This window comes from Melanaphis sacchari, unplaced genomic scaffold (assembly GCF_002803265.2).
Source record: "Melanaphis sacchari strain LSU unplaced genomic scaffold, SCAv2.0 Contig2_pilon_pilon, whole genome shotgun sequence".
Lineage (NCBI taxonomy): Eukaryota > Metazoa > Arthropoda > Insecta > Hemiptera > Aphididae > Melanaphis > Melanaphis sacchari.
The window spans coordinates 1,154,318-1,172,573 of record NW_020271173.1 but is presented as its reverse complement, the minus strand read 5'-3'; the positions used below and the strand labels follow the sequence as shown (position 1 = coordinate 1,172,573).

The 18,256-nt window shown below is 30.0% G+C and overlaps 3 protein-coding genes and 1 pseudogene across 5 annotated transcripts in view; 3 read left to right on the top strand and 1 right to left on the bottom strand.

Annotated features, from left to right (window-relative positions):
• LOC112596119 (BTB/POZ domain-containing protein 3) overlaps positions 1 to 7,358 on the top strand; it is a 43,934-nt gene extending 36,576 nt beyond the window's left edge. The window contains exons 1-5 of one of the 3 annotated variants that reach the window (XM_025341618.1): positions 5,047 to 5,423; positions 5,645 to 5,911; positions 5,987 to 6,134; positions 6,200 to 6,416; positions 6,486 to 7,358. In XM_025341618.1, coding sequence (XP_025197403.1) covers positions 5,324 to 5,423; positions 5,645 to 5,911; positions 5,987 to 6,134; positions 6,200 to 6,416; positions 6,486 to 7,319 — 1,566 coding nt within the window. In that variant the 5' untranslated portion in view covers positions 5,047 to 5,323 and the 3' untranslated portion in view covers positions 7,320 to 7,358. Of the gene's footprint in view, positions 1 to 5,046; positions 5,433 to 5,644; positions 5,912 to 5,986; positions 6,135 to 6,199; positions 6,417 to 6,485 lie in introns of those variants that run through there. The other 2 variants (XM_025341617.1, XM_025341619.1) reach the window with 2 other exon arrangements.
• A 6,136-nt stretch (positions 7,359 to 13,494) lies between these two features.
• Positions 13,495 to 16,090, top strand: LOC112596118. The gene is made up of 3 exons (XM_025341616.1): positions 13,495 to 13,586; positions 13,797 to 14,082; positions 14,149 to 16,090. Coding segments are annotated over exons 1-3 (1,749 nt in total). The 5' UTR covers positions 13,495 to 13,585; the 3' UTR covers positions 15,611 to 16,090.
• Positions 16,091 to 16,201: 111 nt separating this feature from the next.
• Positions 16,202 to 17,593, bottom strand: LOC112596117. The gene is made up of 5 exons (XM_025341615.1): positions 17,511 to 17,593; positions 17,343 to 17,408; positions 16,896 to 17,127; positions 16,642 to 16,797; positions 16,202 to 16,585 (listed from the first exon to the last, which is right to left on the bottom strand). Exons 2-5 carry the CDS (start codon positions 17,388 to 17,390, stop codon positions 16,551 to 16,553), a joined length of 471 nt encoding a protein of 156 aa, XP_025197400.1. The 5' UTR covers positions 17,391 to 17,408; positions 17,511 to 17,593; the 3' UTR covers positions 16,202 to 16,550.
• Positions 17,594 to 18,152: 559 nt separating this feature from the next.
• The window catches only part of LOC112595878, a 7,522-nt pseudogene continuing 7,418 nt past the window's right edge, over positions 18,153 to 18,256 (top strand).

Genomic DNA, 18,256 nt, shown 5'->3' with positions numbered 1-18,256 from the left:
AATTTTAAATTCAACAAGTATGCATGATTTAACGAATTTAGTAAAAATTGAGCATCACATGCTTGTAAAAAAAAAAAAAATCATTTATAATTTGTATTAAACAATTTTTAAATTTCCCCTCCTCGGGAACGGCCTTGTTCCCTCACTCGCTCTTTCTCTGTTTATTTTTTTCTCTTGCTCATTAACTTGAAATTATTTTATATAACCTTATTTATAGCAAAATAAATAAATATCACTCATTTTATATGATTTAAAAAACATCCTACAATAATGTTAAGTTTATTAATTGTTGAAATTTAAAACATTAGAAATCTTTATTCAAAACCTACAGGCTACAGCCAACAGTTTCTTTCAAATAAATTTTACCTACCTACTTAAAATTTTAACATTGTTCAATTTTTAACTATTTATAGTACAAAATAATGTTTTAAAATTAATTTTTTATAATTAAATATTTAAATGAAATATTTTACCTTAACCTACAAACAGAAATATTTTTAAAAACAATATAAAATTTATTGAACCATTAATGATTTAAAAAAATTATATTTTTAGTGAAGTACACGCCACACCATTACTAGATATCAATATAGGTACATAACTGTACAAATTACGAACAGCATATTAATTATAAGAAAACTACGTATGTGCAAGTAATTTACTTAAATCGCTTAACCATAAAATGTATAACTATGCATTCAGATAGCGTATTTGTCTGCTACACACATAACAACATACAATGAAAATTTGCTTTCTTATTTACTTTTTTTGAAAAGTAACGCATTGTTCTTTTTCCACCTTAAACTATTCGTGTTATTTAATCATATCACTTTATATTTTTATAATATAAAATTTTCCTATTTAATATATATCCGTATAGATATTAAAATGTCTTCATTGCTGTTCATAAAACTATTCATAACTGTCATTTGAATAAACGAACAACGTATAAACGATAAATTGTTTAAATTTATAATGACGAATTCAGAAACATTGACAGGCAATAAATTATACGACTATAAAACACGTTTAAATACTCAATGTAATGGACGTGTTAAGTATCGAAGAGTTATGACTGAAAGCTTAAAACAAATAACTAATAAGGTGCATTGACACTATATCTATACAATATATATATATTATATATATGATATACCGTGTAACATACTACAACAATTATATTCGCTATTGAATATAAATTTCATGTTTTTTAGAAAAATCACATGATGCTAAATTTTATAACGTTCGGAGAAGATGATAATAGTTCAAAAATAAAATTGTTCGTTAAAAAATACTTCTGTCATATAATAATAAAGCAGGCATATTATAATGCAATTATTGAGTGACTACCCTAAAAATAAAGTATTATGCTTGGATTTATTTGAATCTACATTTATAATGTACTATATTGGATTAAAATCAGCTGAGATGATTAAAATTGAATGTACCTATTATAATATATAAATAAATTTTTGTCTACAATACGTTAATTTTATTTATACTACATCTTTATATAATATATTAATAGCTAATAGATCTATCATGAACCTATAAACTGTAGTTATAAGAATATTAAAAAGTCAAGACTAAAAACTCTATTCAATGAAAACTGGTATTGTTATATAAATGAAAAATTTCAAAGCTAATTAAATTTTAAGCTTTAATAAACTAACATTTTTATTTATTGGTTAACATTTTGGGTTTATTATTTTGAATAATATACCAATTCATCATAGTGCCATACTCATATTATTTAGAGCTTATGCTTATTATTATACATATATAGTTGTATAATTTTTCTAACTATGTTAATTTATTCATGTTTACAACAATGTTTATAATAGAAAGAACGAATATTAATTTTATTAACCTTTACATCCTTATACAACGTTAATCTTTTCTATGGAATTTAATATGCAAAATTAAAATACATACGATATATTTATGATCAACTCTTTTATTAAACTATCAAAACTATCAACAAGAACAGATAAGTTATACAGTTTAACACTTATATATAAATTAGTTGTATTATACTCTTTGATCAATTGTCTATTATTACCGAGCACAAATACTAACTAATTAACAATGTGTAAATTATGACACAAATGGTTATTTTATATGTATCATACAAAAAATAAGCAAGCATAAATCCTAATATTTTCGTAAGTGCCCAAGTCCGAGTACAAATTTTTAAAAATTTAATAGACCTTGAAATAACATGTATTCGTTTAAAAAAAAATCATAATATATTCATATATTATATGTATAATTAATAGTTGCCTATACATAGATACGTGGATAACTTTGTTTTTCCTTTTTTTTATTTAATTTATTCGATTAATATGTTTACTTAAATACTGATAAATACAATTATATACAACTGAAACTTAAATTTATTGCTTAATATAATATATTTAGTTTTGAATTCAGAAAAAAATCACAGTAGTAAAAGTAAAAAAAAAACTATTCTTAAAAAAAAATTGTACATGTACGATGAAAATTCAATTTCATATTATATACCTACAAAATTAACTTTTAAATTATTTTTATCTTTGCATGGTTATATCTTTAAGTAAAAAAAAAAATTAAATTTAAAAATAAACTCTTGTAACGCGCTTATAATAATTAAGTGCATAGGAAAATTTTAATCGTTTTTTCTTATATAGTAAATACTTTTAAAAGCATTAAAAAAAGCTATACGTAGGCACGCAGCTGTCATCATTTAGACATTACTGCAGATGATAAGTATTAAGTACTTTTAAACAAGTTATTTTTTTCAATACAAAGTCAAAAGAAAAACATTATGTTCTAAAATCTGTCCCACGATTTACCTAGTTGTAACGTGTATACTAATTTAAAAAAATATTGAATCGATATACGAAATTTGTATTATTATACTATAGAAATTTTAAATTCTATATTTCTATGTATAGGATAAATTAAAATTAAAATATAAAAAATCATTATCTAATTATTTTTTATATTAAAAAAATATAAACTTTTATAAAAAAAAAAAAAAAATACAAATCAGATAATTTGTATAATTCCACTTATAATGTGAAATAAAATAAATATTTTTTTTTACAAAATATATTTTAGTATTCAAAAAATAATAGACATGATACTAGTTAAAAAAAGTGCTGGGAAAAATGGAAAGTAATTTCCTTTTTTTTATGAAAGAAAATTATAACACTGTAATCATATTTTTTTCACGGGTATATAGAACAGAAATTCTTGTTTATAAATGGCCACCGTTCAGACAGCCACCAGCAAAGATAAACTTTTATCTAAATAATAAATGATATCAGTGTGCAGTAATTTTTCGATTTTTTGATTTCACTATGCACTAATGACTACTTATAAGGAAGTTTTAGCTATAGAAATTCAATATTTTATACATTTTTTACAATTCAATTACAAAATAATTTACAAATTTTTGTGTTTTCAAAAAATTTTACCAAAATTTGAACTTGAAGTAATTATAAAAAAAAAATGTATGTATTTTTAATACTTTTAAATAGCTATAATAATAACTTATGAGGAACCTTCAAGATTTTTTGACTAAGTGAAAAATAATTCCTTATCTAAATTTAAAGAAAAAAAAATGGAAAATATCTATAGATTGTTCAAAAAGAACCGTCAGAATATTTTATATCATGCCATGTACCTATATAAAATGCAAACAAAACATTTTTTGAAAAAATCAAATATCAGTGGGTTATACGTTTTTGAATTACAACAATAAAAATAACAAAATCAATTTTAACTTAAGTCTTAAACAGATTTTGCTTAAAAATTCCCGTATTTTTATATTATTAAGAAAAGCTTTTTTTTCTTTTAACCCCTCAACTTCAATATATCTACTAAATCCATTTTGCGACAAAATTAAATTTAAGTTGAAGATGGAGCATTTTTTCTAAAAGAAAAAGTGTCTTCACCATTCAGACACAAAAAAAAACACACACTTCATTGTAAAATCAATATACGTATATTCACCACTCCGCTTAAAATCTAAAATTAAAATAGACATAAAATATTTTTACATAAATATATCGGGTTTCGCACGACTCGGATACAAAATAAATTTATTCTGTGGTTCGGGTTTCTCATCGAAACGATAACACTCACATCGACTGTTTTTTACACGTACAGATGCATGTTATATTCATGTACAATATACCGCAGGTGATCTATTTAACGTTAAAACACTCATAATCTTAAAAACTATAAACGTTTTTGAAAATATAGTTGCCCGCAAAATGTTTGACCACTACTTCACTCAGTTATAATTATAGGTATCTACTAGCTAACTATACACTTATTCATACGAAAATTGATTTTTATACTTCGAATACCTTGAAAAATATTTTGTTTTGCAAAAATAAAAATAAAAATATAGGTATGTTGTCATTAGAAATTGAAAACTTAGAAAATAATTTTTAAGAAAAAAAACATAACTTTTTTTTAAAAACAGTCGTTTTGATACGACTAAGAATTAGGTAAAAAAATTATTTTCAAAAAGTTGAGTTTTGGAAATAACGAGTGTTTTCCAATGAAAACCCGATTCGAATATTTTAATAGCACTAAGCACTAACAAGTACCTAACAATAATGTTATTACTTATTATACGATAAAAATATAAAATTTAGCACAACAACGATGTAGCAATAATAACATAATTAATATAATGCATCCGACGACGGGTTTTGAATGGAATGGCGGCGGGATTGAGAAACCACTCGGACAGCGGCGATCAGACCAGACACTAAAAGCGAAAAACTTATTTCAAAACTGGGCTACGAGGATAACGACATCGCGGTGGAAGTGCAACGGGCGAGCGCGCGTGACCTGCACGACCGACCGGGACGACGTCATCGCGCGTCGCGCCTACCGGTCACATCGGCGAGCGGACGGTCTGTCGTGACGTCACGCGACCGGCACCGTCGTCCGCGCTCGTTCGACGACGGTGGTTGACGTTACCTACTGCCCGTCGACCGTCGCCGCCGCTCCCCCGTGGCCTCGTCGGCCGTCTACCGCCGCCGCCCGACAACCAGTGTTGTTGTTGTTTCTGTCGCCGTTGTACGTCAACTGCGGTCGTGCGGTCCGTATCCATTGATTGTCGTGACGATTGACGGGCTGACGGCCGTCGTCCGCAATAGTATCTTTGTCACCGGACCCAGAGAAATACGATTAATTATGTAAATAGAACGCATGAGTACAAATCATCGCGTTTCTCCCCGTTCGAATCGAGCGAGCCCGCCCGCCCACCCTCCTTCGTCGTAGTATTGTGTTGTTCGTGCCCTGGGGGGTGTTGTACGAGATGTCGAATTTCTATAATAAAGTGAGCTTAGCTTACACCAAACCCTTGAACAAGCGCATGACCCTGCAAGAGATATCCCAAGCCAACCAGTGGATTAACGGTGAGAATGGTAATAATCGACATCTATGTTTATGCGTACCTAGCTACTAATATAGTATAAATTATGATGTGTGTGCTTACCTAATAACATGTACACTGTATCAAATGAACGAGGTGCTGGTCCGTACAGTGGTTTCTACACGATCGAATCTAAATGTTTACCGTCGTTCAATACGACTGCTGTCTGTACAATAGTTGTACGTTATGTATTCCGTTTTGCAGATACGCTGAGCGTCAACTCGTATGGAATGCCTCAGTCTGGTTCCACTGTGTCCCAGAGAGAGAGTTCCAGCTTCTTGCCTGTCACTCAGCCGGCCAGTGCACCCACATCTCCAGTCGGTTCTCCAGTCTCACAGTTGTTATCCGATCTCTCCAACATCACTCTAGATCCCAACTGGCAGGCCATTAAATCTACTGTACGCGAACGTAATGCTGCCATGTTCAATAACGACCTCATGGCTGATATATACTTTGTTGTCGGCAATCCAGGTTAGTGTCTTGTCAGTTTTCGACAATATTTGTCCACATAACAATTTTATGTGTCTTTTGTTATTATTGTTTCAGGACATACCCAACGTATACCATCTCATAAATATATTTTAGCCACTGGTAGTTCTGTTTTCTATGCTATGTTCTATGGTGGCCTAGCAGACACTAAAGAAGAAATCGAGGTGCCTGATGTTGAGCCAACAGCTTTTCTAACTTTACTAAGGTTTGCTCTACTATTCTTGCTTATTTATTTATATTATTATTTATTATTCTGAACTGTTTATCTAGATATTTATATTGTGATGAAATCCAATTGGAACCTGACACAGTATTAGCTACATTGTATGTGGCTAAAAAATATATTGTACCACATTTAGCCAGAGCTTGTGTTAATTACTTGGAGACAAGTTTAACTGCAAAAAACGCGTGTCTGCTCCTCAGTCAATCGCGACTATTCGAGGAGCCAGAACTAATGCAGAGATGTTGGGAAGTGATTGATGCACAAGTAACAAAAACTTCAATGATCAACTTTTTATTATAATATTATATTCTTTTTTTTATTTTTGTAATATAGGCTGAGATTGCATTACATTCAGATGGATTTGTTGATATAGATGCTGATACATTGCAGAGTGTATTAGGACGTGAAACCATTAATTGCAAAGAAACCATACTATGGGAAGCAGCCATGAATTGGGCTTCAGCTGAATGTAGCAGACGTGAAATAGAACCAACTCCATCTAATAAACGACAAGTATTAGATTCTGCTCTGTATTTACTCAGGTTGCCAGCAATGTCTCTAGAAGAATTTGCCAATGGACCAGCTCAAATGGGTATGCTAACATTAGAAGAAACGGTTGATTTGTTTCTCCACTATACTGCATCCAACAAACCTCGCTTGACTTATCCAACTAAACCACGGATAGGACTAAAACCTCAGACATGCCATCGATTTCAGTCCTGTGCTTATCGTAGCAATCAGTGGCGGTATCGAGGTCGTTGTGATAGTATTCAGTTTAGTGTTGATCGCCGTGTATTCATCGTCGGTTTTGGTTTATACGGTTCATCAACTGGGGCATCCGATTACACTGTTAAAATAGAACTTAAACGTCTAGGGCACATTTTAGCTGAAAACAACACAAAATTTTTTTCAGATGGTTCAAGTAACACTTTTCATGTTTATTTTGCACATCCCGTACAAGTCGATCCCGAATTGTTTTATACTGCTTCAGCTATATTAGATGGTGTAGAATTAAGTTATTTTGGCCAAGAAGGACTTAGTGAAATAAATGCTGGTTGTGTGACATTTCAATTCCAATGTTCTTCTGAAAGTACTAATGGTACTGGAGTTCAAGGGGGACAAATTCCAGAACTTATATTTTATGGTCCAGTTAATGAGAATCACTAATATATTTTTAAATCATTTATAATCCGAATTAAATACCTAAATATATTAAACTACTAAACTCAATTGAAAATATTTTGTAAAAAAAAAAATATTGCTCCTATATAATATTTGGAATCTTTATTATATCCAATCACTAAACTACATCTCATATAATTCAACTAAATCATTAATGCATAATTACACATTCTCGCCAAGTAAATTATGTGTATTTTTAGATGTATTATATTATAATATGTCTGTTAAATTGTTTTTCTTTGTTGGTAACTTGTAACAGTGTTCTGTCAGTCAAAATATTCAAACTATAATAAATTTGTTTTGGTATTTTCTTATATGTTAATTATTACTATATAATTATGGTATATGTATGTAATAATCACTAATTTAGTGCTCGACATATTCAATTTGTATTATAAGATATTTGTATATTTAAATCTAGTTCTACACAAATTTCAATTTTCTTAAACAACATTATTATTTCTATTACTTATTTTAATTTTTGTTTGTATACTATTTAAATTAAAAAAATAAAGGATTCTTCTTAATATTTTAATTGTTATTTTGGTTTGGATATTTTGACCTAGAATCATGAACTGATATTATTATTTTGATTTAATGACATTGTTAAGACTATTAATTAAAATAAGCATATCTTCTAAACTGTATTTCTTGCTATAGTGCTTTATTTTCTTTATTTTAATTTGTATTATACTAAGTTTTGAAAATTTGTTGTTAAACATATTATGAATTAAGATAAAACCAGTTACTGTTTGATCAAATTTTACTTACATAATTTTGTCGCCTTATCTTGTATTATTTTAAATACAACCTTAATACGCTCAATATGCTTGTGCATATAGTTATTTTTTATGAATAAATATATTATATATATATATGTGTGTGTGTATGTATTAAAACAGTGGTACTTATTGATACCCTTGTATGGATTGTTTTAAATTTTTTTTTTTTTTTTTTGTTAGTACATTATTATAGTTTATTTGTATGATTATTAATTAATTACACAAAATAACAATTGTTTTCTTTATACATAACTTTTTGGTCGTAAAATACTTAATTATTTTATTTTATTTACTTAAAAGTTTTTACTAGGTTACCATTAATTGACTGTATATTGAGCTTTAGCGATGATATTAAAATAGTATTATGATTCTTTAAGTTATTGTGTAACTCTTTCACGTAATTTAAATGATTCTTGTAATTTTTTTTTTTTTATATATACAACATATTTTGGAACAAATTTATATTTTCTCAACTTATTCTAGTGTTTTTCATCAAAACCAATTTTCTTTAAGAATCATTTAATAGTTGATTGACTTTAATTTTTAAGTTCAAAATTATAAATGTACTTATATATTTTTCTTAAACACCAATCAACAATTTTGACTAGTATTTAATTTCAATAGCTAATTAGTTTTTTTTTTGTAATAACATGTCTAGACTACAGACCTTATACTTAAATTATAAGTATAGGTCTATAGTTTAAACATTTCTTCTATCTTTTTAGTAAATATCTATTTGGTAGGCTGTGATAGGGATTTATTTTTATTTTATGTATTTCATATATTTAAATAAAACAAATTGTTTAAACATATTTATAGTTGTATATTTTTTCATATAATCATGTACCTATATTGACTATTGTTTAATATGTTAGCTTATTGTTACTTATCCATTTTGTAAAATAAAAATAATGTACTTTAATATAAAAGTCTTATGATAAGACAGTGTGAATAGTGTAAACAGGTATTGGTTTATAAACAATTTACACAATATTTTAAAAATGCCATTGTTTATAGTAAAATGTAGATGATACGTAAAAGTTTTAAATCCTTACAAATAATAATAATGTTTTACAACTAACAAAATCACTTATATTCTTATTCCTAACGTAAATATCCTTTTACGCTCAAATTTAAACTTTAAATGTCTGCTAAAAAAATAAATACTATTATTAGTTATTTATAATATTTTTCTGTTTCAATATGAACTATTTATGAGCAACTTTGTATACCTATAGCTATAAAAATTGAACATTTACGAAATATTTCATAATTTTCAGGTTAAGGACTCAAGATAATACTTATCAAATATGGTTTATTTAATATTATACTCAAACAATTTTTACAAACCACAAAGATTGTGTTTTTTTTTTTATTATTATTATTATTACACATTATATATGATCTGTGCCCTGGAGTACAATAAGAATATTTGCTACACAAGGAAGAAACCACCCAGTGATGACACTACTTGTTAAATATTTATTTTATAAAAATTGTTAGATCTTAGATTATTAATCTAATATATAAAAATCTCGTGTCATAAAGTTTATTACCAAACTCCTCCGAAACGGCTGGACCGAATTTCATGAAATTTTTTGTATATAGTAAGTAGGTCTCAGCGAAACCTATGTGGTTAATAATCACATGTATGAACTGTAAATGTATCGATTTGTGTATTTTGTACAATGCCAGCAAGACTCAAGGGGTCTGATTTGGCCCGTCGAACGACCAAAAGTACAATCATGCGAGATAGAAGAGCACAACCGAATAATGAAAATGCACGTGTGAACATGGTGCGATTGCGTGAGGCACAAACTGAACAAAATCAAAAAAGACGATTAGAAGCGCGTCAATTCGTAGTTGACACACGCAGAGCAAATGACCGACAATGCCAACAAGTACATAGAGCATTTACATCCAATAATCCAATTCATTCCTTCGTCTAGCATTCGAGTATGGGCCCTATATTAAATATTCCGCTCATTCGAAAGTAGTGATTGGTGCCTATGGACAAGGAATGTCCGCATTGTAATACGCTTAAGTTCAAACATGAGCCAGCCGGTATGTGTTGCGCGTCAGGAAAAGTGCAACTACCGGAAATTGAAACACCACCTGAACCATTGAACGGTTTACTTATCGGTACGGATCCAGATTCTAACCTGTTTCTGAAGTCAATTCGAACATTCAACCAGGCGCGGATCTAGAACATATTTACGGGGGGGGGGGGCATTTTAAATGAAATTTTAGCCTAAGTCCGATAAGAACTTTGTACATACTATGTTAATTCGTCAATTACTTCTTCACAGTCAATACTAATATTTCTATAGCAATTAAGCAATACAAATCCATTTAAGCGCTAAGGTTAGACATTTTATTGTATCAAACAAGTTTAAATATTCGATTAGATTAGATTTGTTTTTTGACGGCGACCGATAAAAATGGACACGGCTGAAACGTTATCGGCAAAACAATGCATTTTATCGGCTGTCGAATACACCAGTCTATGGGGGGGGGGGGGCATGGCCCCTTGCCCCCCCCCCCCCCTTGGATCCGCGCCTCATTCAATTCATGTTTCCAAATGACATCGTTCGGAGCAACAGAAATAGTTAAAATTAATGCTGCAAATGGTCAACAATTTAATTCAACATTCAAAATCAAAGTCCAAGTTTATCATAGAGTGGGCTCATTGCTACCAATGCCAATTGTGTTTTGTTATTCTTATGGGCCGTCATCATTCACAGTGCTCCATTCATCTCAGTCATATACCAGTATATGACATTCCTTCTCATTTACAATAATTTAATTATTTTTTATTTGAATACCAAAATATTCATTAGATATAATTTATATGGCAAAACAACGTTTGCAGGGTCAACTTCTATGTACTATAATTTTGCATAACAATTAGTTAATATAAAATGTTCCGATTTAAAATAAATAATCTCCAAAATAACTTAAAATATCACTATTCACTTGGGTAACTTAATACAAAAAAAAACATTATTTTGAAACAAGGTATTTTAGTTATATTATGTTCATCACCAATTAGTAGTTTATACTAACATATTGTTCTTTTCTGTACAATAAATTTATCTAAATTTATTATGTTATTACGTTCAAGACATTTTATGTTACGATCTTAAACGTTAGGTTGTTATGTAGGTACTCATGACGGGACAGCACATCTAACTTTTACTATGTCATCGTGTCCTGTCACGTCTAGTTCTTTACAACGTGTTGCGGATACTTCTACGAGTTCAGTTGTAAAATCGCCTTCATTGACGACGCCCAACTGTGTTCAACCGTTTATGATGAAGGTCATATGAATCGTACCAGTATATACAAGTGGTGTAGGGAGTTTAAAAACGGCCGTACGAATGTACATGACAGTGGCGTATTTACGGGGGAAACAAATTTTATCATGGAATATGAACGATTTTGTAAAAAAATTTCGAAAGTTTAAAATTTAGAGTAAATCGATCTATTATGAAATTTGATGGTAAGAACATTATCTGTTTGTATAATGGTATTTTTTTTTTTTTTAATTTGGCACGCTTTTATATGAAACATTTTTTGAAACCCTGGCAATAATTATCCATGGGTCGCGCTGCTATCGAGTATCTAGTGTTGTGAAACGGACTATAGTATGAATAATAATACAAATATGTCAAAATAAATCAAAATATTTTAATCAACCTCCTACACAAGTGACTCCCTGGTCGTGTTGATAAACAGGCATAACCGAGCGAGCGGCATCGAAAACACGCGTGCATTCTTAAGCAGCAACTCATGGCGAAGTTCGGCGGAAGAAAAACGTTGCGAATTAATAAATAATATAGCGTGTAACGCGTCTTCGAGTTCAATATCCTCGCGTGAGGACAGGTGTAAGTGTGTAACCTCGGTAGGATGGCGACGGCCTTTTAGCAGAAAATGGCGCACGCTAGCAACTACGCGAATTATATTATCGCACGACGAAAAGAGTGTAAACTGCCTACTCCGAAGGGGGATCTTTAATCTGTATCAGAAGGTTGATGGATCAGACTTCGGGCAAGTCGGAACACGGCAGACGATCATTATCCCTCCTCCCATTCGTTTGGATGGTCCGTGAATCGTGATGAACCATGAGCTGAGCAAATATATAGGGTGAATTTAGGCGATTTCGACGGCATCAATCCCCGTGACGCACAGTCAGCTGGGTTATCGAGTGACGATGGCACTGATCTCCTATAATAACGATATCACTGGTCACAATTGACGATCGAATACGGCGAAAACGAAGATAATATGATTGCAGGTGTTACCAGCTGTTGATGTTGATGGCGGTGGCAAGGATCGAAGGATTGTTGAACTCCCAACGTCGTTAATTGATTTAGGTGCCAAACGTACGAAATGTTAACGTGATCGTACGTTAATGTCCGTTTTCGAACGTGAGCTTTTAGCGCCGTGACATCTACTGGCGTGCGCTTGCGTGGACTTGCCGTCCGGCATCATCGCCACTGGTTCCGGAGACTTGTATCGTTTTTACGCGACGTTCTGTTCCCGTTTCACCGTTGTCCGGCATCTTGAGCGGCCTGTTGGTGTATAGCAATTTTTTTGTGAGCGACATTGTGTCTTGTCTTTTGTGGCATGTGTGTATCGCCATTATTCGGGCATACTAGCTGTTATACGCCACATACGGGTTTACGCCTTTCACTAAGTGCGTTAGTGCCGTTGCTTGGTCTTTGCGGCTTTGCTTGCGCCCTAATAATAAAATAATATTAAATCAACCACGTGGTTGTTTGAGTCACCGGTGTGTCATAGAAGTTGCTGGATTCCGTCACTTATAAACCCTTGATATCGGTGTCATTAAGCTGTATTTCCAGACGGTTGTATGATTTTGTCTAGTTATTATATGTTAGCGGCAATATGTCTAATATTGGTGTTTTATAAAATGTCTAGGAATTCTATATAACACCAAATATAACCGGCAATCTATAAAATTGTTTAAATTACCTAAGCATTATATGAAATGCCAAACAATGTATAGGTAATATATTAAATCCATATAATCAGTACCTGTTGATAATTTACAATGTATTTTTAAATTTTTATCAGCTTAATTTGAAATTCTAAAAATTATGTGTACTATATTTACCTGTGGTATGTTAAAACTGTGAGACACTGTTGTATTCAACAATACATTTTCTGAACTCGAGGATGGAATTAAATTTATATTACCGTAAATTGGGGCGACATTGTTAATGACGGGTGACTTTGATAATGTTGTTTTATTTCATTAAATTGTACACTATGGCTACACTGTTCGCAAAAAATTAATTTTTATTGTATATATTGATAAAGAAATATAGTCTTATAATGATAACGGTTAAGATACGATTTATCATCAATTATTTGAAACGTGTGTTATCTTCAATCTCAACGTTATTTTAAATGTAAAATAACAACGTTTTAAAATTAGCTGCGCAAAGTAAGTACAAATGTTATTTAATTATAATTTTGTAAGTTAATTTATATATACATATCATCATGATTCAAATCATACTATGTTATACTATTTTCATTCATTATGTTACAAACAATTAAGTGTTTATTGTCATGGGGTGACATTGATAGTATTGTTGGGGCGATTTTGATAATCTTATTTATGTTTATATTTCATGTATTTAAATTATTTTAGTGGTTCGCGTGTACAAAAAAAAAGTGGGTAGTCGCCCATATGCTAATAGGAGTGATGAAGTTGTGGAAGAAGCTCTTCAAAAAGTTGCTGATGGGGAACTTTCAATTTTAAAAGCTAGTAAAATGTATAAAATTCCGTATGGCACATTATACAATCGTTTTAATGGGAAACATGGCAAAAAACCTGGAGGACAGGCAATATTTAGTGATGAGGATGAAAAAACTATGATAGCTGCTGTATCAAAGTGTGGTGATTGGGGATTCCCTTTAACTTTAATGGATTTAAGGTAAACATACACAGTTTGCCTATATTACAATTAGTCTTAAAATTAATTATAATTATCTTGATTTAGATTAATCGCAAAAACATCATTAGACAAAAGAGGAATAATAGTTCAAACATTTAAGGATAACCTTCCAGGTGATGATTGGGCAAGGAGTTTGTTAAAAAGACACAATACACTAACTCAAAGAATCACAACAAACATTTCTCGATGTCGCGCCGAAGTCTCCCCTGCTACAATAAATTTATATTTTGATAATTTGTCTTCAGTATTAAAAGATATACCTGCTGATAATATTTTCAATTATGATGAGACCAACCTCCAGGATGATCCAGGTAAAAAAAAATTTTTGTTCAAGCGTGGTACAAAATATCCTGTACAAGTTCAAAACCACTCTAAAAGTGCCACCACAATAATGGTATGTGGGTCAGCAAGTGGTATTCTATTACTACCATACATCATTTATAAATCAAAAAATTTGTGGGAGTCTTGGACAAATGAAGGACCCAAAGGATCTCCATGCTGTGAGAGTCCTTGCTGCTCAAAAGGAACCAGGTATAATTGTACACCACACGGATGGATGGATGGTATTACTTTCAAAGAATGGTTTTTCACTTTATTTTTGCCACATGCAAACCGTTTGACTGGGCGCAAAGTATTGATAGGAGACAATTTAGCATCTCATTTCAATCCGGAAGTAATACAACAGTGTGAGGATTCTGGTATTGATTTTGTGTGTTTACCTAAAAATGCAACACATTTAACTCAACCACTAGATGTGTGTTTTTTCCGGCCTTTAAAACAAAGTTGGAGATTTTGTTTAAACGAATGGAAAAATCGTAATACAAAGATGCAATCTATTCCGAAGTCATCTTTTCCAGCGTTGGTAAGTAGTTGTCTTCAACGAATCAATGATGTAGGAAGCATATCAAGCAATTTAGAATCTGCATTTCGTGCCACTGGAATTTTTCCATTAGATCGTAATGCTATATTACAAAAATTACCAAAAGAAGATTACCCTAATATTAATGATATTGTTGTAAATTATTTAAAAGATAAAAGATTTGAAAAAACAGATAAAAACAGAAAAAGAAAAAAAATTAATATTGCTCCAGGACAGAGTGTGACTTCGGCCATTTTAAACACAGATAGTGATGATGATGCAGTTATTCCATACATTAACACAGATTCTGAAAATGAGGTAGAAAATGAAGATGTGATTCCAGATTATCAAACACCAACCAAAGATAATTTAAAAATTGGTGATTTTGTATTGGTCAATGTTCAGTTAGGAAAACGAAAAAAGACTATTTATGTATATGCAGCTGTTATTAAGAGTATTGTTAATAATATATATACACTAAATGGTCTTAAATCATTAGATGACATTAAACAGATTTTCAAAATTCAAGATGATGATGTATTTGATGTTGATATAATACATATTATTGCAATTTTAAAAACACCTAAACTGACAAAAGATGCAAATTATATATTTTTACAGCCACTCTCTGATGTCAGAGAGGCATAGTAAGTAGTAACTGAAGACTGTAATGTGAATTGTGACTGTAATGTTAAACTGTACGTTCAGTCTGTTACCAATGTATTATAAACTCAAGACTGCCTAGTAAGTTCCTAGCTAAGTCAATTAAAACATATTTAAATTAATGTACCTATTTATATTTTATTTTGTTTTTCAATTTTAGAAATTATTATGTTTAACTGTTATACTTGTTAAGACAACTTGTTATATATATTTAGTATTGTTTTGTTTTGTATTGTATTTTTATTTAAAAATTGTTTTATTCTCCTGTGTGTTCAGACAGTTAAGGTATTGTACCTAATCTCAAGACTTCCTAGTAACTAGTTAAGCCAATATAAATATATTTAAATTAATTTATTTATATTTTTATATTTTAATATTTTGTTTTATTTTGTTTTTAACTTTGAAACTATTATTATATTTGTACTGTTTCACAAGACTGAGTTACCTAGTCAACTTAATAAATTATTATCCACTTAAATACTATTTTATGTATTTTTTTTATTTAAACAAATAAAATATGCATGTCAATTTCACCCCATAACACATTTTATGTTATAACTCAAAAACTATTTGACCAAATTTAAAATGGTTTGAGATTTATAACTTTCATACCATTACCACTAGTTTAACAATAAAACAAATAGGGGTATCAAAGTCACCCCAAACTCCGTTTGACTTTGATAGCTACTTTAAAAAAATTATTAAAAAAAAACTATTCATTAAAAAAAAAAAAAAAAAAAATAGGAATGTTGGTAAAATAGTACTTGATACGACGACATTATTTTGAGATCTGTAGCATAAGTATTAAAAAAACTATAAGTAAAAGAACAAAAAAAATCACCAAACTTTATCAAAGTCGCCCCAATTTACGGTACTTAAATCAGTATACTGATGCTCAGAAATGGTATCTAAAGTTTGTGGACCTTTAATAATTTTTTTTTTGTTGAAAAATGTTGACACCTATAATTAAAAATAAAATAATTAAGCTGTTATAAAAAAAGTAATTAATTGATTACCTTCATCACTCGAAGTATCAGAATCTTCGAGCATCATTGAAGATTGGCCATATAACCTTTTATTTTTATTCTTCATAGTTAAAAGTTGTTGCTCAACTTCAGATGCTGATTCTTCAGATAAAGCAACATGTTTATACCATGCTTTACTGAAATCACCTACAAATTGTTAATACAAATATAATAAATTTAGCTTTATGTACTAGCCTAGGTTCATTTTCATTAATACTATATATATATATATAATAAATACATACTATACTCTTTGCCATTTTCATATAGTTTTATTTTATAAGTGATCCAATTATCTGACGGTTCCACAGCCTCTTTTAAAAAATCGCTAGTAACATGAAACGTTCTAGGCGGCCATACACATTTATCAAATGTGTTGCCATCATTATCGACTGTTTTTAAAACCCAATTTGTTGGTATAACACTGTAATCATTACTGTCAGGAAATGTAGCGATTACCCATCGTTTTTTGATTTTCTACAACAATGTATGCAAAATTAATAATAATAAATTATTAATAAAAGTCAATGTGAATGATACCTACCGATTACTACCAACTAAAAAAGTTACAACAGTTTAACTAAAAAATAACAATCTTAAACTTAATTTTTAATTCTTAAACGACAAAAAATGTTATACCTATGTAAAAATATATGAAAAAAATATTAACTACAAAACATAAGCATAATTACCTGTCTTACAGCTACAGGAGTAGAAAATTCACTACTTTGGAAATTCATTTCTTTCTGTAGAGACGACTGAGACGAGTAAATAATAAAAATACCAATTAACGTAAAAATATGTTAGAGAAAAACAATAGAATACGAACAATCTTAAAAAATAATAATTGAAATACTTACATGGATTATTATGACTTGTATATATTGTAATTATTCTGAACACAGTCTTCGGCACTTGACGCAAAGACTAACAAATAAAATAAAGATTCACACATTATCATATTTGCTAGTTATTATTTAGCGCCGGTCGTCTTTGGGTTCGGCTTCCCGAAACTGAATTGAAAATCCAGTGATAGTGTTTATAACAATGGGATATAGCTATTTAAAGATATTTGTAAAATTATAAAGTAATAATATTATAATTGAAGAATGTATTGCCGTATTACAGGTAAAAAAGATTATTTCAATGCAATAATATAAACATTGAATGAATATTAATTTGTAACATTGCATAAATGTGTATTTTTACATTTCAGTAATGTTACTTGATGATATATTTGGTATTATTATTATGGAACAATTATAGGACATTGCATTATTGTTACTTGTAACAATTCATTGTGATCGAAACTTAACATTGCAGCAACATTTTGTAATTTAGATTGCACAGTGGGTATCTTCACCTAATATAAATCCATTAGTAATCTGTAATCTGTAGTCTATAAAGTAGAATCCGACTGCCAACAGATAACGCGATAATTTTGTCACCATAGTCATAATATCTTATACTATTTTATTATTTACATTTCAGTCTTTGACAAAATGTCGTGTGGAGAATCGCAAAAGCAACAAGACTACGAGTACAAACTCTATTTCACAATGAAAATTAATGAAAATACAATACGTAACTGAATCCATACAACAGG

Excerpts from the sequence above, each read along its gene's own strand:
- LOC112596118 (XM_025341616.1), top strand. Across the intron at positions 14,083-14,148 it reads TTAACTTTAATGGATTTAAG|ATTAATCGCAAAAACATCAT; the intron begins GTAAACATACAC and ends ATCTTGATTTAG.
- LOC112596117 (XM_025341615.1), bottom strand. The coding sequence starts at position 17,390 with ATGAATTTCCAAAGTAGTGAATTTTCTACTCCTGTAGCTGTAAGACAG. Across the intron at positions 16,798-16,895 it reads TGAAAATGGCAAAGAGTATA|GTGATTTCAGTAAAGCATGG; the intron begins GTATGTATTTAT and ends AACAATTTGTAG. Across the intron at positions 16,586-16,641 it reads TGATACTTCGAGTGATGAAG|GTGTCAACATTTTTCAACAA; the intron begins GTAATCAATTAA and ends TTTTAATTATAG.